The 24,246-nt window shown below is 39.9% G+C and overlaps 1 protein-coding gene across 2 annotated transcripts in view; it reads left to right on the top strand.

Moving 5' to 3' along the window:
- The window catches only part of gbe1b (glucan (1,4-alpha-), branching enzyme 1b), an 86,178-nt gene that overhangs the window by 30,156 nt on the left and 31,776 nt on the right, over positions 1-24,246 (top strand). For both annotated transcript variants that reach the window (XM_029518209.1, XM_029518208.1), the window contains 5 exons: positions 5,746-5,861; positions 6,923-7,050; positions 7,359-7,457; positions 15,643-15,753; positions 15,845-16,016. In XM_029518209.1, coding sequence (XP_029374069.1) covers positions 5,746-5,861; positions 6,923-7,050; positions 7,359-7,457; positions 15,643-15,753; positions 15,845-16,016 — 626 coding nt within the window. The remainder of the gene's footprint in view (positions 1-5,745; positions 5,862-6,922; positions 7,051-7,358; positions 7,458-15,642; positions 15,754-15,844; positions 16,017-24,246) is intronic.

Here is a 24,246-nt window from a genome sequence, read left to right as displayed (position 1 = left end):
GCTTATTTATGAAGGTAGAATTAATCAGATTTCTACCTTTCGGTCACAAAAGTCATTGAAAAGATAGTAATGCACATGAGTGAGTCATATCCCTCAGTAATCTACTACGCACATGTGCAATATGCCTGTAAACTGAATGAATAATTCGACGACAGATAAATAAATCAAAGCTTTGACTAAGAAATGTGAATTTGTTGCCGATGTCACTTTTGCCAATATCTCTGTCCTTGATGCAGTAATGGCTGCAGGGGTTGAGAAAAGTTTGAAAGGTATAGAATGAAGCACCTAATTTATCTTTTTTTTTGTCCAATAAATGCACACCATCCATCCGGTTGTCTGGCATTGTTGTTTGAGCATCACACTTCTTGTGTGACCTGTCAGCTTCTTAAATTTCTGTTCTCTTATCTGCAGCTTACTTGTGATGTTGTGAAAACAGGGACTTAAAGCTTTCTCTCTGCCGTTGTGCCAAGTTGCCATGAAGCCTTATGCAAAATTGACTTCTTGAAATGTGGCATTTATTTATTTATTTATTTAGGCATATCAGCTGCCACAGATCATAAATACCACCACATGGGTCCCAGTCAAGTTCAGGTGGCAGAATAATTATATATGAAGCTGATATGAAACAAGTCAGTTGTTTAAATCAGCTTTTGTAACTTTTTATTGTATTGGGGATACAAACGCATACACAAAAAAACCTATATAAGTAAATTTACATCAGAAAGATATGGGGTTTCTTTTCCCCCATTAAATTTTTTGTTCAGTGGTTCACTGTCTTATCTGGTTGCCGATGTGTGAACATTTTTACATTTCCCGTGTGTCTCCATCCATTGTTCCTTTCCAGCTCTCCCAGGAGTCAGCTGCCCGGTGTCCTAAAATTCGATTCACAATATTCAGCCGTTCATCCTGCGTCGATGGCTCTGCCTTCTACCACCTGTTTGCAAGTTGCTACTGTGCTTTTGATCAAAATGCTGTTACAGTACTCTTTATGACCCCAAAAAGAATACAGTTTCAGTGATAAAATGCATGAGGAAGAACTACACTTATTGGCCATAGTGTCTCCAACATGGATAGACAATTGCTCTCAAATTTGGGAGCACTAAATCTAATCACTGTGTTCTCTCGAGCCTTGTGAGGATGTTTAGTTCTCCAAATATGAAACTGTTAACTTTCTGAAGCCAAATGCTTCTCCCATTTCCTCTCCTCTTCCAATAGTGTTGTATTTTCTCTGTTCTCCATTAGATTTTGATGGTTGGTGAGTTGGTATTCTTCCGTATTTCTTCCTGACAAGTTGCCAATGTGAATTATTTTTCCAATTATTCCATTTTGATCTATGATCCCTATTTAATTTTCTGTCATACATGTTCCTTAATTGCAAATATCTGTACTAGACATGGTTAATTCTGTTTCAACTCCTGGAGACTCTTTGCATTAACATATTTTTGTTACAGATCACAATGCCCTTGAATCACTAAGAATCCAAGCAATGAAAATGGCCCCGTTTTTGAAGTGGCCTTAGCTCTTTTTCTAGTCACTTTTGAAACTGAAACAATTAAATGGCAGCATCTACATACTCAAGCCTTTTGTTGCAACTTCATATACAAGGCTTCAAATTTTTTTTGTCCTTGTACGACTCTCAAGGTTTTTATTGCCATTTACCTTCACAACCACCAGTGCACGAGTAAATAACTGGCGTAATTTGTGCAACATGGAAATATCAACCCCCTTTTGATGCTTTATCTGATCTGTAGTGTTTTGTCTTTTAGTTTTGGAATGGTCTATGTCCTGTATAATAATTTTCAAGCCTTCAAATTTTTTCTCCAGCATTTCAATAGGTTATGTCGAAAATAAGTAGAGAAGTTGTAGAAGGTCATTCACACTGTATTTTTTGTTAACGGAACTTCTCTACTATAGCCTAGAGTAGCCTGGTCCACTGATAGAATTTTGTTTAAATGGCATTTATTAATTCCTCCTCTTATGCTTTTTTTTCCTCTTAAAAACTCTTTTCGAATTTTGATTTGAATTAGATTTTTGTATATTTGGAAACGTAGATAGATATATTGTTACAATATATATTAAATTAAATTTGTATCCAAAAGCCAAACATTCTAAACTGATTGATTTTAATATAGAGAGGTATAGGTCTGGGTTCTTAAAAGCCTCATGTTCCGCATTCCCGACCTTTACCCCTTTAAGATCTTCATTCAGCCTAATAGCTTTTGCCAGAAGCTATCTAAAAATTGCGACTAAGGTCAGTGAAAGACAGCAACCCTGCCTGATAGACTGTTCCAATATTATCCTATCAGTCAGACTGCCATTTATTTTTATCCTTGCAGTTGGATGTTGATAAAGTTTTTTAATACACTGAATAGTCTCACTATTTAGTCCACATTTCTCAAGCGCTTCATCCATGCAGGCCAGCTGTGTGCCTTTTGTGCATCGAATCATTAAGGCAGTACTGATAATTCTGTGTTTCAGATGTGCCGGAAAGGTCTCCTTGTGTTGGCTAGGATTTGGCATCCTTCATTAAAATGTGTTTTATCCCCCTCTCTTATGTCAACTATAAGCATAAGTTTATATCTCCAGTATACTATTGATGATGTCTATTCAGTATGGACACAGATATAATCTAAACAGGTCTTAGTCTCAGTCTTCCCTTAGGAACCGCTGATATTGCAGGTAGGTGGGAGTTTACTATGGTTATAAGGACTCACATAATGGTATAATTTGGTCACTGATTGTTTTGTTGCACTCTGCTGGCAGACCGTCACCAGCAGGTTTGTAATTTTGTTTTTAATTTACTCACCGTTGTTTGGATTTCAGTTTTTTATTAATGGGTGAAGTCAGATGGTCGTTCTTATCTGTCCCAGTTGGTGGGGCTTGGTTGTGACTTTTATATCGGTGTGCGCTTGCAGGTAAAACAACACCACATATGATAGATTACCTTATCATACTCTACAAGCAGCAATATTAGAGCTTTACTCTATTAGTGCTCCCTAACCAGGTTTCACTGTCATTGCTGAGCTTTAGCATGAGGACAGTGTAATATGCAATTTGCTTTTGTATTAACACTGCAGACTGAGTGATAACTTCATTGAACTGCATAGATAAGTGGCGTATTGCATCGGGTATAGAGATCTAACTTTCTCACTGTAATTGGACTTCATGATGAATGGCATTGTGGGTCCTAATGTGGCAGTATGGTTTCATCTTGGGCCTCTGGCTCTCACTGGCTATTATCTCCATCCCGTGGGGATACATTGTGTCTGAGCCTTTGTTGGCTCTGCGCAGTGGAGTGGAGGACCTAATCTATTTATCACAGGGTCTGCGTGACCACCCAGCCAGGCTGCTATATCGGATCATACCAGGCCCCCCTGTGCTCCTCCTCAAGGGAAGGAGGAAGTGCAAATGTAACATGTGGCTTCACACCTGTCAAACAGTGCTGGGGTTGGTCATCCCTGAGGAATGGACCTCAGAGGGCAGCACATGTAAATGTATTTTGTGCCTGTGCCAAAATAAATCGGGGATTTTGTCTCTTGCCATGTAATCTTCAGAAATGTATTGTTGCAACAAACAGAGGTCAAATCAATATGTTTTTGTTTTTTTTGTTTGTTTTTTTTTTTTTTAAAGAGGATATATCACTGAGAACTTGAATTGCCCAGTGTTGAGATGGATTTTTGCAGTTTGAGATGTTATTGAAGTATTGTTGAAGCATGAATATGGTACTCGCTGCATCGCCAACTTTTTGACACGATAAGATTGCATCATTAAAGCAAAAAAAAAAAAAAAAAAGTTGAACTGATCCTCAGTGTGGTGTCACAGCTGGCAGAAAAAGAACCAAGTGAAGGTCGGTATCAAACTTTTGTAATTCAGAATGGGTCAGTTTCTTTGAAGTGAAATCACATAATCCTCCATTCACGAAACGTTTTACATAGACTGGTGATATAATGTTGATTACTGTGGTAATCCACGCCCATGCCTTCTTGCAGCAAAAAGCCGAAGATAAAAATAAGAAAAACGTGGTGAAACGTGTGATTTTCAGTAAAAATTTAACTTTTACACATGGTCTTCTCCAAATTACTCTGGCAAATTCAATTTGTCACAAAAAATGCCCCCTTTGCTTAGACATAAAGATCAGCTTTTCAGTTTAGGATGAATAAAATATGCACATGGTATTTCAGGAAAATATGAAATTAAACCTTTTCTTTCAAAATGTTATCACAAATGCTGTAGAGCATCATACAACGTTGCCATCTGTTGATGACAGAAGATAGATTAAAAAAAACAAAGCAAGACACGGTGATATGACAAATAATACTCAGGGTAAAAATTAGTGGCTGTCGTTTTTCTTTAATGGTTACCAATAATCTGTCTAACCTGGTTACTTTGTTGAAATTAGATCATGAAGGTTCCATTTCATGGTATCAGCTGTTTTTGCAGATATGCTCTGGATCTTCAGCATATTCAAGAAAGGGGCCTGAAGTACCTCAAGCCAATGAGTGCAGTTAATTATGGCACTACAGTCCATAGAAGCAGGAATGAAGGTCTGAAGGTCAAATGATATTTCACGAGCCTTTTGGTGAGAAAAGGTCACTTCCCTTTTGCCTCCAAAAGTAAAATGTATATAAATATTAGGTTCATAAGTGTGGCTGTGTGCAGAGACACTTAACATATACGTCATTAAAACCATTGTGGGAGCTGAAGATACAGAGAACATCTGAGTGGTGAATTAGATCTTAAGCAGAGGCAGCGGTTTACATTTAATCAGCGGCACAGAGGTCTCATTCGTCTCATATCCTTTGCTGCTGCTTTGCAGCGTGGCATCAGTGGGTACAATGTTTCATTTGGTTCTCATTACGCAGACCACATAGACAAGACAGCCAAATCTTGAGTTTTAACGGACGTTTCCATGGCAACACGCCACCGAACGGGAAGGGGTGAGGTGTGTGGTGTATTTCGCCTTGAGTGGCTGTTAAGATCCAGATGACTCTCCCATCACTCAGTCAGGGACGTGGGGCCATTTATGGAATCCACCTCCTCCAGCCTCCACCAACACAATCCAGCTGACAGACACAGCAAGCATTTGCATGCTTTGTGGAACACCGTGGGCAACAAAACACATCACCAAGTTACAATTTCATATATAGATGGTTTGTAGGTTTCATTAATGTTTTTGAGGGGCTTTTTTTGGGGGGGGGTGGTTGCACCCCTTGTTTCTAGGACAAAAGAGCTCATCGTGTGTTGATGATGGAAGTTAAGGAAAGTAGAGGTGTGTGATTTATCTCCTCCTCAGGAGAGGGAACTCAATTCCCCTGCATGGTGTTTGTTTAGCCAAGTGTAGCATGAAATCCTATCAGTTCAAATACGGAGGGGTGGACCTGGCTATACTAAACACTTGCCCGGTGGTCATGCAAGTGGTCTGATGGAAATCAGAAAACTTTTCATGTTATGTATTGTAAGCTGCTGATTTCCAATCCTGACAACTGGGTATGTGAAGGACGGCATCCCCCTCTACAGTGTAGTTAATGAAAACACTATCTCCTGTCACTGACACTCCATCTCCAACATAATGGAGCTTTGGTTATCAATATGTGAATGTCCTGTAGCGGTGAAAATTAATCTCTGGTGCCTAAAGTGCATGATGAGATGTGTGAATAATTCACAGCTTCTCGTTTTTATCTGCCCTTGAATGTGTGTGTGTGTGTGTGTGTGTCTGTCTGTGTGCCTGTTTGTGTGTCCTGCTAGCTGGGAAGTGCTGCGGTTTTTATTGTCAAACCTTCGCTGGTGGATGGAGGAATACCGCTTTGACGGCTTTCGATTTGATGGTGTTACATCTATGCTGTACCATCATCACGGCATTGGTAAGACTGGTTTGTGCCCCAAACCCCACAAAACACTTGTGTGTGACACATGAATAAAAACTGAGGGAGTGATTAATTGGCAAAACCTGGTCGTAAATGAGGTCATTCTTCTGAGTGATATTTGTAATTTTACAACACAATGTTGCCTGATTGGCCATTTGATCAATTATTCAATGAGGCGAGCCAATTAAACAGAAATTTTACCCGGTCAGACGGACTCAAACTTCATCTGTTATTACACAAAGCACAACTTTCTGTATTAAAATTAAATTGCAAATATTAAATCTAGAGCCGGAGATACATGTAAAAACAGGAAATAACGTAATACGCAATCATTTGGCGATTTATTTATTTATTAATTTAAATGAAAAGAAACCATATTTGGAGGATAATGTTAAGCTGAGGAGCAGTGAGAGCTAGAGCTGCTAGACCTGCTCCCTCTACTTTGTGTGACAGTTCACCGTGTTACACTGGTACGGTCTGTCAATCACAAGGTTGCCACACCCTAATGCACACCCTGCTTTTTCTTCTATTTTCCCCTAAGAGGGACCATAATTTTAAAAGATACTTTAAAAAAATCATGTTTTATTGACGGAGGCCTGATATTTGTGACCACGACCGTAAAGTGGTGAGGAAATATTCACTGAGGTGATAACTCAGGAGAAAAGTAGGGCCATTTTCATGTTTAAGACACTTCAGCTTTGGCTCTTCCTCCAATTTTTTCATTCATCCACTTTTATATACAGTCAATGTCTGGGAAAGGTCTATGAATCTTACAGAGACATTCTACTTTTTAGCTCATTTCTTTGTGAAGAGATGTGTTTCCGTACTGGTTTTTAACTAGCACAGAGAAACCCTTATAAGCAATAAAAAATTACATTGAGGTTTTTATGGTTAGCTCTGTCCTGAAATATATAGAAATAAAACAGTAGAGGTAGTAAAAAAAAAAACAAAAAACAAAAAAACAATACAAAAACTGTACAAAACTGTAGCATGAAGCATTTCAGAAGTTTGGGTTGAAAACATGACAAGTGTTGCCTGTGTGGGTGTTTACTCCTCAGGCACAAGCTTCTCAGGGGACTACAGCGAGTACTTCGGCCTTCAGGTGGATGAAGACTCTTTGGTTTACTTGATGCTTGCCAATCACATTCTCCATACCCTTTACCCCGACTGCATCACCATTGCAGAGGTAAAAACACACCACCTCTCACACCGTCAGCTTCCGTTCACTTTGCAATGACACTGCCGAGAGCAAGTATTAATTAAAAGCAGTTTTTACTTAAGCATTGCTTACTTGCGTATGAATTGGTGTAATTAAGAAGTAATGCAAAAGGAAATGGGATGTCACTCCTTTTTTAGGCCTGGGGGTAAAGGATTTTTGCCCCCTCAATATGTGAGCTCTGGAGTGGCATTGATGTGATCTTGGCTGACTTCTGGGAAAGAAACCTGTGCACACCAGGAGAAAATGTGATATGAAATAGTGTGACTTCTCCGCAGGACGTGTCAGGGATGCCTGCTCTCTGCAGAGCAGTGCAGGAGGGAGGACTTGGTTTTGATTACCGGCTGGCTATGGCCATTCCTGACAAGTGGATCCAGGTAACATGATTCATTTCTTTTTAATCTCCCTATATATATATATATATATATATATATATATATATATATATATGTGTGTGTGTGTGTGCGCGCGCGCACCTTGCCTGTTTTTTTGGTGGGGGTTTTTGTTGTTTTTTTTTTTTCTCTCTCCTACTCTCTCTCCCCAGCAAGTCTTACATACACTCTGAGCTCACACCAAAACTCTCATGTGAACTACAGATAGAGAGAAAAGTGAAAGCATTTGTTTTCAAAACAGGGATGAAAGACAAAGAGAGCGACAGGGCATGTTAGGAGGCACTAAGCACCCTCGTGGTACATTACAGCTGAGCTTGTCACTAATGCTTCTGAGCCTTTTGAGAAGCTTTCAAGTGTAAAACGTGTTAAGCAATATAGTGACACAAGAATCTTGACCTATATTTTCCTGGAGATCGTCCTACTCTTCACTCTGCTCCGGTGAAAATTGCGTGGACGTGGAACGTTGACACAACTGAAAACATGATGCAACTTGCACAGGGTAAAATCACACATTTTACATTACAATGCTTATATCCTCATGGAAAAAGTCTTGTTTATGCCCATCCTGCTCACACAATGATAAGGAAAGCCACACAAATCTGCACAGTAGAATAATCAATAGAATTGAATAGTCCTGGGATGAAACCTATAATGTTCAGTTTTTATAGCTTGTGTCTCGAAGGCTTTTATTAATTGCATTTCAACATTGTTTTTGTATATATTTTATTCTATTATAGCATATATGTGTCACATTAGATTCTTCTTTGGCCACTCAGTGTAGATGCAACAAGCTTTGGTTGAAATCAAATTTGCAATTATTTTTTTACATTTTCAATAAATTTGACACTGCTATAAAAAAGAACTTCTTTGACATTGCTCCTGCTGTTCTGTAATAGGAAACTTTCATATTATTGCACCCCTTATACTGAAAATGCATTTTAAACAGTTCAACTGTAAAACAGAATGGAATAGCATTAGCAGTTTTTATTAAGTAAGGCTACAAACAGTTAAATCCCTAAGAGACTCCTGAATATAATGACCATGTAGGATTAAAGTGGTGATAAAAACATACTGAGTGTATTCATTTCCATGTAACAGATAATGATGAAGGTTATTCTTAAAGCATTATGTACATGATTTGTCTGTATTTCACTGGCTGCTTTCTCCACACTTGAACGGTCTGAGCCGCTTGTTTTCACCCTGAACTGCAAGATTTCTTCTTTTTTTTTTTTTTTTCTAATCAAACTAAAGCAGGTCTTTGTGCTTTTTCTAAAGGACTTTTAATTTCCTTTTTTCTGAGTTAATCCTACCTGCTGTGAGAGTTGGAAGGTCATTATTTATCCTTTTGAACATAAAGTTATGAATAAATGATGGAAGTTACATAATTCTCGTTGAAATTAGAAGCATTTGACTTTAATCACTCATTTCACTCACTCACTTTTTTTTAGATCAGCAATTAGATAAGGCCTTTGCATATATGTATGATTGTATGATTTATCTCCTCCTCAGTATGTTTTCAGTTGAAAGACAAGCTTCAATTTTGTTAACATGAAGGTCATCTAGTCACTGATCCGGGCTGAAATTTTTTTTTTCTTAACTGGAGCATTTGAATCAGCTCACAGTCACCTTTACATTTCACTTTGATTCATTATTCACGCTGAAATGTCTGTCCTTGGGATAACATTAAATTAGGCCAGAGCAGTGGTTATTTTTTCAGTTTGAATTCAATGCTCCGTTGAGTTCTCCTGACCGGTAAGACGAGCTAAATAGCTGCAAATTCTAAACGCATCAACGGTAAATGCTCCTCTCATTTCATCCAACATATAGAAGAATTTCACCCATATTGTATTAAAGAATGGGCGGTTGCTTTTATTGTTCTAAAAATACAGGAATATGAAAACTATAAAGTTTGAGTTTAACTGAGGAATTTTGCATGAATAAACCTATTATTTATTTATTTCATTATTATATTGTGCTATTTATGTGCATGTTGTGACTCTCACGTATCCCTTTTACACTGTGGATTGTAGTAGCGTGATTGTTAAGTTAACATTGTTCATTTTTGTGTTGGCTCTGCGGTTCTGTTGTGTTTTGCGTTGGGCAGAGCTGTTTTCTTTCCTATTCTTAGAGTTTTGGAGTTTTTCCCCATGCTTGCTGAAGGTTAGCATGAGTCATGCTGTATAGAGGCAAAATGTTTCTCGTGTGTACGTATTCCAGCAGGCAAACAGAGAAATATCTACCGAACAGCTTCCAAAGTGTTAGATGACTTTACAAAGGGAGGTTTTTCATTGGCAGATGATAACTGTTTACATTTTTGATATGCTCATAATGTTGAGCCACAACAAAATGTTAGCCCACAAATATCCTATGTGTGACTTGCAGCATTTCTATTTTTCTACTGGCAGCATCTTTGTAATTTGTCCATGCATAATTCAAAATGACACCAAGAGAAGGCTGCAACATAAATATGATTATAATGTGACTTAGTAAATGGCACACACAGCTTCAAATGGAAAACCTTCTCTTGGCTCTTTCTCACATCTCATGCATAATTTACCAATATTTTACTTGGGCAGATATGATGGACCTGAAAGGCCAATTAGGGAGAAACAATTTTGTAATTTACAATAAAAAAATTTAATTTCTTCCATAAAACTCACATTAGGATTTACATTGATGGTTTGATTTTACAGAAAAGTCTATGAACGAGAGTTTCTAAACTAGATTTAGCACACTGAGTATGTCATCAGCCGATAGCCTAACAAGTACGAGAAAATGAACATGGTGACAGTGATAGGACACTATCTTCAATCTGGCACAGCATTTAGGTCGGATGATAGCAGAGACCATAACAAAACCATCTTAAATATGTAATATCTCTACTTTCTGCCACTATTCATTGCTGGCAAAGATGATAACACTGTTGTGTGAGGTGCTACTGCCCAACAATGCTTCAGTCCAGATGGGAAATTCTGGTTGCAAATATTCTCCGTCCTTCCACAACAACCGCTGAAGCACCCTTTAGCTCGCCACTTCAGCCCAAACTGCCACTGTGAAAGTACTTAATGGCCCACAATGGGATAACATTGTTTATAACTGTGCAGCCAACAGGTATGAAAGTCCATAACTGAAGCTGAGTATCTGAGGGAAAGTGCATGCACATCCAGCTGTCTATCCATAAATAAATGAAGGCTATTATTTATTTCTTTATCTGAAAATAAAAACTTTCTTGCTGTCTGCAAAGGTTTTTTTCTTTGATTGTTTGTTTTTTGTATGTTTTATTTTTTTGTTTTTACATTGTTTTGGAGCAATGTTTACCTCTTCCACACAACTTGGTTAAATTTACAGTACTTGGGATCGGTACATAACTCATAATTTAGTTTTTTGGCCCCATTGGTGTTTTCTTCAAAGTCTGCATTAATAAAACTGCCACCAGTTTGTTGTTGGTGTGCCAAAGTGTTTTTTATGAACTCAGCAAATATTACTTAAGAAAGTACATTTGTAGGGAAATGGAGCAGCAGCAGGTGATCCCTGGGGATGTTTTCTGTCTGTTTGAGTTGGCTGGTGAATGTGGATTTGTTTTGTGTCCTTTACTGTGCATATGTCTGTGCGTGTTCATATTTAGAAGCGGAGAGCCTTTCTTGTTTGATATTTGACAAAAAAAAAAAAATGCTGTGTACAAAATGCCTAGAGAGGTTATCAGTCGTAAGATTCATGTAAAGCTACGCCTCGTCTAATCTATGAGCCCACCCTGGAAGTTATATTTGCTCGTTTTGTTAAAAAGGCAAAGCCAAGTGTGTGCAACCTCGGCATTGCATGCATCCTCTTGCGCTACAGTTTCTTGTGTTCTTGATGGGGGAAGTCTCTGCATCGTTAATCAAGTCTGTGTCTCGCAGCAGTGGGTTTTGCTCAGTAGCGGTGGTGGTGGTGGTGGTAAGGGGGGGGGGGGTCCCAGACTTGACCTTCCTCGGTGATGCTTGCACGAGCTGTGCAGCAGCCAATGCAATGCTGTACCGCTGAGACGCAGCCTCGTCTCCGGTAGCCAGAGTTTTCATAGGATTATCCTCCAGATGCCTCTGGAGAGACTGCTGCTGATTTTACTTTTCAAACAATATTGCTTGCAATGCAATATTCATTGAGACACTTCTTCTGGTTGCATGTTCTCACATAAATTTGTTGCTTCCTTGATAAGACCCAAAACCGTGGGGGGGGGGCTCGGGCGAGGGAGCGCGTGGGGTCAAGCGGTGGTGAAATTCATGTGAACATACCTTGGAACAGCCAGTGAAGTGCACTCAGGGCTTGCCTTGCCTCTTCTCACAGAGTGTCAATTAGGGAGGGATTTGAATGGACCCAAGCCTCCAGTGAGCTGTGTGTTGCGGAGAAGGAGACATGAAGTGGTGAGGGCAGGCATTCAGAAAGATGGACAGACAGGCAGGCAGACGGGCAGGCAGGAAGAAACAGAGCGAAGTAGAAACAAAGAGACAGCAACAGAGCTGTGAGCTTATTTATAGATTCACATGTGTGCACGATGGAGTCGCTCTTGGTTCTTTGAGCAGTAGCCTCACGCTGAGGTTCGTCCTCAGCATGACTGATTGATATGACTCATTTACTAGCTGCAGAAGGCTGTTAGGACCAACAGGCTGTGAGAAATTAAGATATCCTAATGAGAGGACTTGATAAGGCGCACAGCACAAGTTCGGATGATTCGATCTGATTATGACCATAAAATGCTGTCACTCCTAATGGATAATATTACAAAAGCCCTCTAACAAGCACCCTTCCCTCCAGCTACAATAGATTGAGATGTAATTGAAACAATTAGAGGCGGAGGAGGTAGCAGGCTCGCTGGTCACAGCTTGGATAAGAGAAGACGATGCAAAAAATTCTCCAGCATCCCTCTGCTTCGTTCAGCAGAATGATCTCTGAGTCAGTTGTCCTGATTTTTGTTTCTGTTCCTCCATTTAATTGAATGGGGACATATCAGTCCACACAGCTCGCTCCTTATTAGCTTCAGGGGGAAAATCCACTTCTGGTGCTCGCACTTTCCTCTGTGCATGATACTGGACATGCTTTCAATTAACATGACGTTTATAAACATTCCAGTTGCCGCCAAACAATGGCGGGCTCCATCTTGCGTATGTTAAAATGTTGGTGGCTTTATGACAGCTTTTAAAGGGCGCCCACTCTGTTTGACCCCTCCCCCACCCCCCCCACCCTCAGCTTGGCGAAACATTTCAGCTTCACCCTGCTTTGTTTTATTAGCTAATTGCACTTGTATGGTGTTAACTGGCTGTGCAGGACTCAGATGGTGCACATTTCTCAGGCGAGGTGAGCTAAGAGGTGCATTAGATTTGAGTGGAGCTCCTGGCAGAGACTTTTGCGTAGGAAGAAAGTTCATTAGTTACTTAAACAGTGAAAAGATGAAGATAGCGAAGCATTGAGTTGATCCACGGGATTGAGCGTTGTACACCTTTATCCCCTGCATACCTCTGGGGGTGGCATTATATGTGCGAAGAGACGTTATCCCCATGGCAACAGAAAACTAATACACACTTCTAGCAGATGTGTTTGCAAAAGGCAGGACAGGAAAGATGCTTGGGATGGACTAAATATATAGACTGAATACAGACTGTGCACCAAAGGCAGCTCCGGTTCCAAGTCCTCCCCGGCACCATGAGATGGTAGCAGATAGGCTATTGCATCAGTCACAGTGTGTCCGAGTTAGTGAGATGACCTCATCCTGCACTGCTATACTCAGTTTTTTTTTTTAAATTCTGGCTCTGCCTAATTAATCTGGGTTGGCGCCTGACAGCGGGCTTGTAAAGTAAGATTTGTGCACTGCTCATTATCATTGATGAAGTGGAGTGTCAGTGGTGCCAGGAAGCTCGGCTGGTCAGGGCTGATGCGGGTGAGCTGGTGGTAGAGAAGTCGTCAACCCAGTCACTCCCGTCTCCGCTCCGACAGTCCCACTCCCAGATTAATTGCTCCCAGACCAGTTTTGCGCTTGAATTGAATTGTAATGATTCATAAGAAAGTGTAAAGTGTCTGATTATACGTGGATGTGGAGGCGGCCGGGATGATCTCTGGGGTATATTCTTCACTTTTTGTAGTATAACTTTTCTATTGCAGCTGGTGGAATAAAGAAAGCAGCATTTAAAAAATATATTTATTTTCATTTGTTGTTGCATTACACATATATATTTTTTTAATATTGCTGTTCCATTTATCTTTATAGCTGCTGTATCGTAATATTGTTACTCAGGCCGCCATAACAAGGTGTCTTACATTTCTTGAGAATGTCAACCTGGTAACCCAAATTTAATTTCATTAAAATAAAATTAGCAGTTAATATTTCTTTATGTGTGTTTATATATGTATATGATATTTTCATTCTTTCAATATATTCCTGTAGCATTTCTCATCACTCATAGGTTTAGAAAGGGTTTATAGTCACCTTTAACAATACAAAATGCACGTTGCCTTTCTAGTCTCAAAGGACTTTTTTTTTTTTTTATACACATTCAGCCACATACACACTCACATACACACAAAATTAATACTTTTTTGACCACTCATAAAGCATTCTTCTACCGTACGCACTCACACACACGCACACACTCTCCCACAGTGATGTTATCAGGGGCAATTTAGGTTCACTATCTTGCCCAAGGACGTGGAATTCAGGAGTCAGGAATCAAACCACTGACCTTCTGGCCAGTGGATAACTCTCCTGAGCCACATCCACCCCCAGTATAGGCCAAATTTAAATTAGTTTTAAAGCTTGACTTACGAAGTCATCTGCTTTATGTTTTCTATCATTTAAAATAATTCTCTATAGCATTTGCTCATGAAAAAAAGCAAAGTTAGCTACTATCAAAAAGATGCACACATAATTTAAATATCATCATCGTAAGTTCTAGTATCAGTAAAATCTATTGGGATGGAACAGACACAAGGTCACATCTAATGTCCACAACATTAGCTTTGCCAACTGCTGCCTGCTTGTGGAAATGTGATTTTAAAAAGGGGATCTAAGAGGTTGGATTAATTTTTCTGCGCTCCTGAGCATCAGAAGTCTGATTAGGTCTGGTATTAAACAGAAGGATAGAGAGCAAGACATTTATTTAGGATCTGAAGCACCAGACTGAGCTCACAGGGAGTTAAAAGGTGTGAGAATTTGTTGCACATGTAGATGATGCCTCGGGTGCCTCGATGAGGCTTTCCGGTGCCACTGGCACTGACTAATATGGCCACACAAGTCTAAGGTGAAGAAGAGTGAATGCGAACAGATGGTGATATATAGGGCTGGAAAGCCTCTATTTAGGTGGACCAGACAGTTCATCTCAGACATATTGATCGCCACAATTTACTCTCTTTACTCAGAGGATTATGGCTCTGTAGAGTAATATAAAGGTTTCCTGACATGTCAATCAGCTGTCATGACCAATTCCACTGAGCAGGCTTCAGCCTGTCACTGAGCAGGACTGGCCAACTCACCCACCAATCACACAGACAGTGTGCCCATCACCAAGGGTTCTTGGAGGGCATAAACTCAGTCCTTTTTCAAATTCAGGAATGATATTGAAACCGTGGCTTCCTAGCATCTCTCTAGTTCATTAAAACATCTCCGTGTGCTGTTGTGCATGTGGCTATTTTCGCGCTGCCCTGTGCTATTTGCTTGTAAGGAGTGTTTAGGGCCAGTTAGTGCAGGGCAGACGTTCTCAAAATGTCTGTTTTGCTAGCCCCCTGTTTACTTCTGACCCCTGAAAATGACTCTTTTGGCAGGAAGGACGTATGTGGGCAGGCCAGCGACAGAGCACTGATTTCACGTTTGGATTTATTGTTGAATCCTTCCGTCTGGATGAGAGGCTCTGACCTTGCCCATCTCAGGTGGGGAGAGCTGATGCCTTACTACCCATGGGCTGTAGTGAAGTTATTAAAAACTCTATTACCGCCATTCAAAGGTAGACATAACTCACAGTGCGGATATATAGATGTCAAAACAGAGATTGATCTGGGAAAGAAGTGTAACCCAGAGAAAACTTAAAAAAGAAAGAAAGACTGCCAGAACTGAAATACTGAGCTTCAGACATCACTCAGAGCTCGACTGGATCTTTCAGCTACACATCTATCATTCTCTTTTCAATAACCCCTCTCTGTCACTGTGTAGATCCTGAAGGAGTTAAAGGATGAGGACTGGAGCATGGGCAATATTGTCTACACACTGACTAACAGGCGCTTTGGAGAGAAATGCATAGCCTATGCAGAAAGCCATGATCAGGTAAACTATTTTCTACAGGGCTGTACTTTGCAGTTTCAATGCATTCTGCCTCATACGGGTGTGGATTACAAAGCCTGTCCTCCGTTTCCAGGCTCTGGTTGGGGATAAGTCTCTGGCCTTCTGGTTGATGGACAAGGAGATGTATACCAACATGAGCTCCTTGGTTCCCATGACACACATCATTGACCGCGGCATACAGCTGCATAAGATGATTCGCCTCCTCACTCATGGTCTGGGCGGTGAAGGTTACCTCAACTTCATGGGTGAGTCATCCTGGGAACACGTAATCGGAAGCTGCAGGTGCACACACAGTCAGCGGGCGTTGTACAGTACGCGAGGAAAAGCAGTTATTTGGAAATAATTGCATTAGTTTTTGCTATCTGCCTTTCAAGAATAGAATAGAATTTATTTTCCCCAAAGGCAAATTTGTCGTGGGCACAGTACTGCATTTCATTGCTTCACAAAAAACACACAACGCAGGAAAAAAAAAGTCTTCACAAAAACATCTCACATGAAATATCCATCGAGAAATGCAGACCACATTCCACATTGAAAACACATAGACATACAAAGAGGCCGGGTAATTTAAAATGCAAGAAAAGTGTCCGTGTGTGAATTTCATGTTGCTCTATTATTTGGCATTGTTCCAAAGACTGGAACAAATGATAGACAGATTGACCAACTTTGCACACAGTGGTTTCTACTACAACTAGAAGCCAGATTACACGCAAACACACACCGAGGGAACAGCCATCAGAAGCATGTGTTGCCCAAAGTCACTTAAAAAAATTATCTGGGGGAAGTGAAGATCAAACCACCAACCTAAGCGGGGAACAATCCACCCTACCTCCTGAGCAACGGCTGCCACATCCCTTTATTTACATGCTCCCCTTTTGCTGTAAATTAAATGGCTTTTGAACTATGGGTTGGACAAAAGATGCCATGTAAGGTCACCTAATGCTAATTTGAGTTTGTCGTCTTATTGAAAACAATAATCAAAAAATGAATATGTAATAAAAGTAATTAAGTGTTGCAGCCCTAATTTACCCTATACACATACTTGTGTGTAATTTGTGTAAATTAGATTCATCCATACATATATTCACATCCAAATCTAAATTCAGTCATAAAATGCTAATAACTTGGTTCATGTATAACCGTGCCAGTCAGGTTTTAGAATCACGTATCGCATTACATGTGAAATGATGAATCAAATAACGTTTCATGTCCTGTGCTGTCATGTAACCGTACCATTTGGTGAGGCTGTTCATTAATCCTACCATGTCCGTGTGGTTGAGGTGGCATTGAAATGCTGAGCAGTTGGAAGGCGATAGAGGTCATGATTATGAGGCGACGTCATTCAGTTTGGCTCATTTTTTATTAACAAAGACACGAAGGGGAATCTATTTAGATCCCTCTCATGCTCCTCATTCTTCCTGAATTTGAACTTCTTCCCTCAGGCAGACAAAACAATCCTTAAATGTTCACTGAACAGATATAAACACGCATTTATTTTCCTGTCCATCCAAGCCTTCCACAGGCAAAAGGCAGAAACAGGCCTCCGTATAAATACTCAATTGATAAGCTACCTGTACCGTGTTCATTTGGGCCGCTTAGGAGTTTGTTTGTTTGTTTGTTTTTTTGCAACATTGCCATTTATTTTTATGCATATCATTATGTCATTGTGTGTGTTTTAGCTCCAGGGTGGGACTGAGAAACAGATTTTACCTTTGCAGTAATAAACGTGGTCCAATTCATAAAGGCCTAAAATAGCTTGATGTAGTCCTTGTAACTTATTTTCGATTAGGGGTAAAGTGCTCAGTTATTAGATTCGTTATATTTCTTTCATGGAATATATCACTGGAGTAGCTCACCATCATTGAGTGAAGGCTGATCATATGCATCAAAGGCACCTTTTGAAGTGGGTTTGACATTAATACTCACTTTCCAGAGCTGATGGTGAAACACAGGACAAAAGCTGTCTAAGATCAGACAGTTTTTTTTTCCTTCCCCCAAATGGATCCACCTCTCAGTCACCATTGAGTTGCTTCTCATTTTCACACGTCACCTGATCTACAGCGCTTTATGCTTTATGGAGGCCTGCTGGTAAAGATAATAAAGTGATAATTGCTGAACATGGAAGTTGACCTTGAAAGAAAATTGAAGGAAAGGTGTTTCCTTGCACGTGCTGCTCTCTGGCTTAATGCAAATTCAGGCTACGTGTGTGATCCACAGCATTTTAGCTCCACCTGGTGACTAGGTGATCTGGCCACGCTTCGAGTTCAAACTATCAAATCTGTTCTACAACATATGTGCTTGACTCATTATTGCTCCTCAGTATTCACCATGAGGACCAGCCATAGTCAAGTGAAAAAAGAGTGAAACACCTGGCGAATTTCTTCTAAGGGCCTTGATGTGTGTGTGTGTGTGTTTGTGTGCGTGCGTGTGTGTATGTGTGTGTGTGCATGTGGAGCACAATCAAAGCAGCTGTTCTCAATGGACAATCATTGCAGGGCAGCTCATAATGAACAAGATGTCAGAGAATTGACCCCATGTGGGTAGTTGAAGGACAGTTAATATTCCTTTCTGATTCTCTGGCTAAAGTGTAGCTGAAAGGCACCCTCTGCTGTACTCTTGGTGCTCTTAAGCGTTGTGCTACTTGCATTCTCAACCAATCAGTGCAGCACCAGAATTGTGAAATTGTGAAGAGTTGATACGAGTAAAAAAAAAAAAAAAAAAACACAAGTCACAAGTTGACAAAGTTTTGTTAAAGGAAACCAAAATGGCCAAAGGAGTTTCAAACCATGGACCTGAAATGTCGATGAATGGTCTTTCTGCAGAACATCTAGCTTTACAAGGCATGTAGTGAAAGATCGTGAAGAGGGCATGCTATTCATTATGAGAATTCATTTCGTTTATGATGCCAAGTCAGAGTAGAGTCATTTTGGAGTGAGGATTTAGTGAGGGGCAAGAATTGGCACGTATGAATAAATGAATGCAGAAATACCTAAAATAAATGCACTTGTTTACAATTTGTACATTCATTTGCATCTTCTGTACCTTTCTTTTAAGTGTTTTGTCCAATGGATAAATGTGAACCAGAGCTGCTAATCTGCCAAGCATTTAGAATTCTGATTTTATTTATTCATATGAATTGTCTAAACTTAGTTTCACTTTGAATTTGAACCAGAGAACGTGAGTATGAGTGTGTATGAGAGAGTCACCTGTCTTGAAAACATGGCTCTCATTGCCTGATGAAATCTGCCCCTAATGGGAATCTTGTCTCCCGTCCTGCTGGCTGCTGGCACTTTAAAAAAAAACCAGATCAAAGATGCTTCCTCTTGCTGATACAGTTTGCCCCAATCCAGACTGGAGGCCATTCATTACCACTTTTACTGCAGGAGCTTATGGATAGTCTCTCACTTATGAGTGTCCTCTACCCTCAGTTAACCATCTTTATTTTTTCTGGGTGTACGTGGACCCATGATTGAAAATACTTGCGCGGTTCAACCCTGATTATTATTCAGACAGACAGCACACTTTTCCACAATTTTATTACTATTAAGTAATTATGATAATAAAATTGTGTATTTTGTCAGTATTTTTCATCCATTATTTCATTTGTCGGGTGTGTAAATATAGATATGTCATAGATTTGTCGAGAAGAGTTTCATGGTATAAAGAGAGTTTTACAAACAGGAAAAAGACCCATATAAAGCTGAATATGAGCTTGTTCAAAAATGATTACTCTCTAACAATTACAACTAATTTTGTTCCATTTCCTTAAACTGGAGTGGGCAAAATTAGCAAATTCGCACTTCAAACTTTAATTTAGCCCATTTTGTCACATAATCCTTAGTGGTTTGAAAGGCAGCGATAAGGAAAGCAGACCTGTATTATTGAGGTATAGGAAGGAATATTGTTCTTTTTTTTTTTTTTTGAGGATTGCTTTCTGGCTAACTAAAAGGCGGGTACCATCAAACGTTTCCCGAAAAAAAAAAAAAAAAACAAGCTCAGGGAACAGAAAATAGTGCAGATGCTGCACTAAAGTTCATCTGAGGCCACTGGATAGATGAACTTTAGGGAAATGCTCCAGAAAAGAAAAAAAAAAAAAAAAAAAAAAAACCCCAAAAAGAAAATCAAGTGAATCAGAGATGACATGCCGTGTCAATGGATCAATGATGGGAGAGTCATTTAGCCAGTGCTGAGCAAGAGCGAATTGTTTGAGCAAGCAAATCAATTTGAAGTGCCTAGGCCAGAAAAACCCATTTATTTACTCATGACCAATGGCAAACACCACACAGCAAGAGGACAGAGGGAGTGTTCGTATTTGAGATGTTGAGAGATGGATACTATAAAGGATGTTGGAGTGTCAATGACATTAAAGCGCCAAGTGGCATGGCAGTAATGAAACGCCTCAGTGGTTTTATCATTACATCGGCAGGGATAGAATGGAACCACTTGCACTTCCTGACTCTCAGGGCTCACAGACACTTTAGATAACCTTGCAGATTTACAGTCTAAATTATTGAGCTAAAAACTTATCCAGCGCTCTGTATTCATGGAGTGCTACAATGCAACAGGCAACCATTATACTGTGGCCCTGGACGAATTGAAAACCAGTGCTTTCTCCTCCTACATTTCAAATAGATAATGTCACTGAGAGCTCCCTGTGATTTCAGTCTTGTCCTTTTGGTTGCATGTGCTTGTCCCTCCCGTTGGACCAGTAATGCTTATTTAATGTGCAAACTGGGAATATGCATTAACTCAGTAGCGAGAGATCAATCCAGCAAGATTAAGTACACATTTTATCCCATCTCTTTGCGTTTTGGTCACAATTTTTCTTTTTTGAGCTGCATCTAAAACCTAATGCGACACTCTCTTTCCTGTCCTCATTGATCTTCCTTCCTCAGAATCCCTCCAATGGAAAACACATTGATCCTTGGCTTCTTCTTGTGCTGCTAATTACTGAGGGGACTGTGTCACTGTCAGGCCCTTATCTGATGCAGGGTTATGTAGAGGAGTAATGGGATGTGCCAGCTGAAAAGCTGTCTGACACAACCTTTTGTAAACATGGTTGCCCTCCATTAATCATATCATTATTGGAGCCAGTATGAATTAAAGTTTCCACATCATCTGACAAACTACTTATTTTTTTCTATTCTTAAAAATTGATTCAAATCATTCAATAAAAATTTCGTCCTTTTGTATTAGTTTAATTAATTCTGATATTTTTTTAAGTACTTATTTCCTACTTAGTGCTGACACTCCAACTAACAATTCAACAATGATCATTTTTATTTTATGTACGTTTTTCACATTTTTACTTGTTACCTTTTCCTGAATTTTAACCTCTGTTTGCTTTTATGAGGCACCTTCACAGCTGTGCTTAGACAAAATGCTAACTTCAGTCTGCTGTGCTGATATTAAAGGGGCTGTGATTTGGGATTGTTACATAACCAGAGTCCATCTGTGAGTTCATCCTCAAAATTCATTTCTTTATTCACTGTGGACGGACTCCAGTAGTGGAAGGACGTGCCAGTCACTCTTCTATGACTATGTTTTTCTAAGTGTTAGCCTTTTTTCTTTAAAAGCTAAAGTGGCTTTTGTGAAGCCACAATCACCACTACGCACTCCTCGTAAGAAACCTTTTTTTTTTTTTGTGAGCGTGTAATTGAGTGATTTATCCCACTGTTGTGTGAGTACGCACAGTTCCTGAGTGTGGCTTCTATAATCAACTATATTGAGACAAAAAGCAGATCTTCTGTTGGAATATTTTGAGCATGACATGCCAACATAATATGTATAGTGTTAAACGTATAGCCACAAATTGGCAGACTAACACAGCTCTTCGTTGGCAGCTCAGAGTTATCATCGTGTTCTAATTCACCAACCTCCAACCAGAACTGACAAGCAGAGCTCTGTGTAGTTGGTCAGAATGAGCTGCAGACCACTGAAGCACAATCCGACACTAAAAACTAAAAACTAACGTGAGGCTGCGCCATTTGAATATCTCGCTATGGGCTCGTACAGTGTGATCAGGACGGCCAGAGAGGCTCTAAGAACTTATCATAAAAAATGTCACTGAAGAACAACTACTTTACAAATTACAGCTAAGCAATGCTTCCTCCCATATTACAGCCTTGGTCAGCTACTTCACCTGCTAGGTAGCTTGACGAGGATAGGGGAAAGGTTGGCTCTCCGGCCAAGGCCAGAAGTATCGGTAAAAATATCAGCAGTGTACTGTCATACTCGTGAAAGTCACATGAAAGAGCAATACACTGGCTCCAGCACCACCCGCGACCCGGAAATGGAAAAGTGGTAGAAGATGGATGGATAGCTGTTACTTGTATAGTTTTCGCCCACATTCCAACATCACTAATAATCAGTAATAATGACACTGGCCTCGTTAAATTCATCACTGAGGTCAAAGCACCAACATCACCGAAAATAACAACATGAAACAAGAGCATTCACATCTCACGCATAAACAATACAACAGTAAAGCTAAAAGCCACAATCTATAAACTTGCTGGATCATGTGTGGGTATTTAGGGGTGTGTATGTGTAGTTCTTCTGAGCAGCTTTCCTCGAGATTCATTAGTTTAGGTAATCTGACTAAACAGATGGCTTGTTTATAACCTGTCTGATCTTCTGACTGCTTTGGGGTTTTGTTTTGTTTTTTTTGTTTTTTTGTTTGCCCTGTTCGATGTCATTGTAGTCAGAGCTGTAATTGTAATTTAACAATGTTTAAAACACAATCCCTTGAATAATATATTATTCAAAAACTTCTGTCAGTATTTTATTTCAGATAAAAGTAACCCCAGATATATAGTGAAACACAAATGGCAAAATTCTTTTTTTTTATCATTTTTGTGTGTTTTAAGTGAGAATTCATCACATTTCCTGTGTGCTATCTGGTTTAGTTCAGCTGTGAGGAGGCAGAGGAAGCCGATTATCATGGTGATTAATGCAGGCATATGGGAGGAACATTGGCGTGTTATCATAGAGGAGAGGGAAATGATTACCTAATGGAGGTGTGTCCAATGTGTTTCTTTAAAGCTGAAATGAAAAGAAGAGGCAGAGGCTTCCACAGGTTACTGAATCAGCCTGTGCAGGAAATCAATCATCTCCACTAGACTTTATAAAATAATAAGACTGGAAAACTGAAAGTAAATACAGGCAAAAGAGGCCACTGCACTTACACCGTTAATGAAGTGTAGCTCTTATAAAAGCTTTTATCGAAGTGCAGGCCTGGCCTGTATCTGGGTTTGCTGTCTCAGAGAGAAATTAGCAGGCAGGCTTTTTTTTTTTTTTTTTTTACTTGTGTGTATTAGTGCGTGCGTATGTGGACATGGCTCCTCTGCCTCCATAGGCTTCACACAAACACCCTCATAGACCAAGTTAAAACAACAGAACAGCTTGAATGCAGAGTGGTCATTAATGGAGAGGTCCACATTTTTTTGCCTGTGAAGTCATTGTTTTGCTAAATACTTAGCATTTCTGTTTGGGGGTCTAACTTGTGCGGGTCAAACGCAGGCTACTAGATAGAGTCACCTCACATTGATATATTTTTTGAGTGCAGCGTGGAATAGCAGTATCTGTTGCTTATTGTTAAGCCCTCTCTTTGTTTACAGCTGTAGTTCAGCTCCCTTGCTCTACACCAGAGGGGAAAAAATGATCCATTGTTGCTCTTTGGTTCTAGTGTGTAGGGTTCACACTGAGTTATTACAAACAAACTAAGAGTTGTAAACATAAAGTCACATGGGCTGACAGGTAACTCTTTCACTGGACTGTTTCAGCAGTCTGTTCTGCATCATCAGTGCTTCATGGGCCTGTGGGTGTAAATCAAAAAGCTAAATTTATTTCCATCACTGACAGCATGTGGCTCTGTGCTTACCAGCGCTTGAAGTCTTCACTTATTTTCCCTGGTGGTCAAAAAAGAAAAAACAGCCTCACACAAGGAGAAACAGTTGGTCGCAAGCCTCACTTCAGACTGGCAGCATGACTTTATTTGGCATAAATAGTGACAGAAGGTGAGCGACAGCGAGCAGAAAGCAGCCATCTTATTCTACCGTGTGATTGGGGAAATTGTTGCCACTATCAGCGGAGGAGTGCTGTAAAGTGGTTTAGTTTAGCTTTAGAATGAATGCAACTGCCACATACCCATGATCACTTTAGGTGGTCAGTGTGAGCCTCCGAGTGTACTGTAGGCCAATGAAATCAACAAAGTCAAGCAGGCAAAAATAGATTTTTTTTTTTTTTAATCAAATGCAGAGATGAACACAAGCCAAGAAAAAAAATGCCACGAAGCAACTTATCATAAAGGTGCAGCACTGGCAGTTTGTGCGGGCCTACGGGGGTGTCATGTTTAACGTGTGCTGGACTCTGCAGTCGGAATCTGAGCCACATCAGGTGATTTAACAGATGAGCACATCTTCAACCAGAGTGCACAATCTAATCAATGATCAACTGTTTCTCTTTGGCTGGGAG

This window comes from Echeneis naucrates, chromosome 13 (assembly GCF_900963305.1).
Source record: "Echeneis naucrates chromosome 13, fEcheNa1.1, whole genome shotgun sequence".
Lineage (NCBI taxonomy): Eukaryota > Metazoa > Chordata > Actinopteri > Carangiformes > Echeneidae > Echeneis > Echeneis naucrates.
Note: the sequence above shows the minus strand (reverse complement) of the source record. Positions and strands in the feature narration are given on the sequence as shown.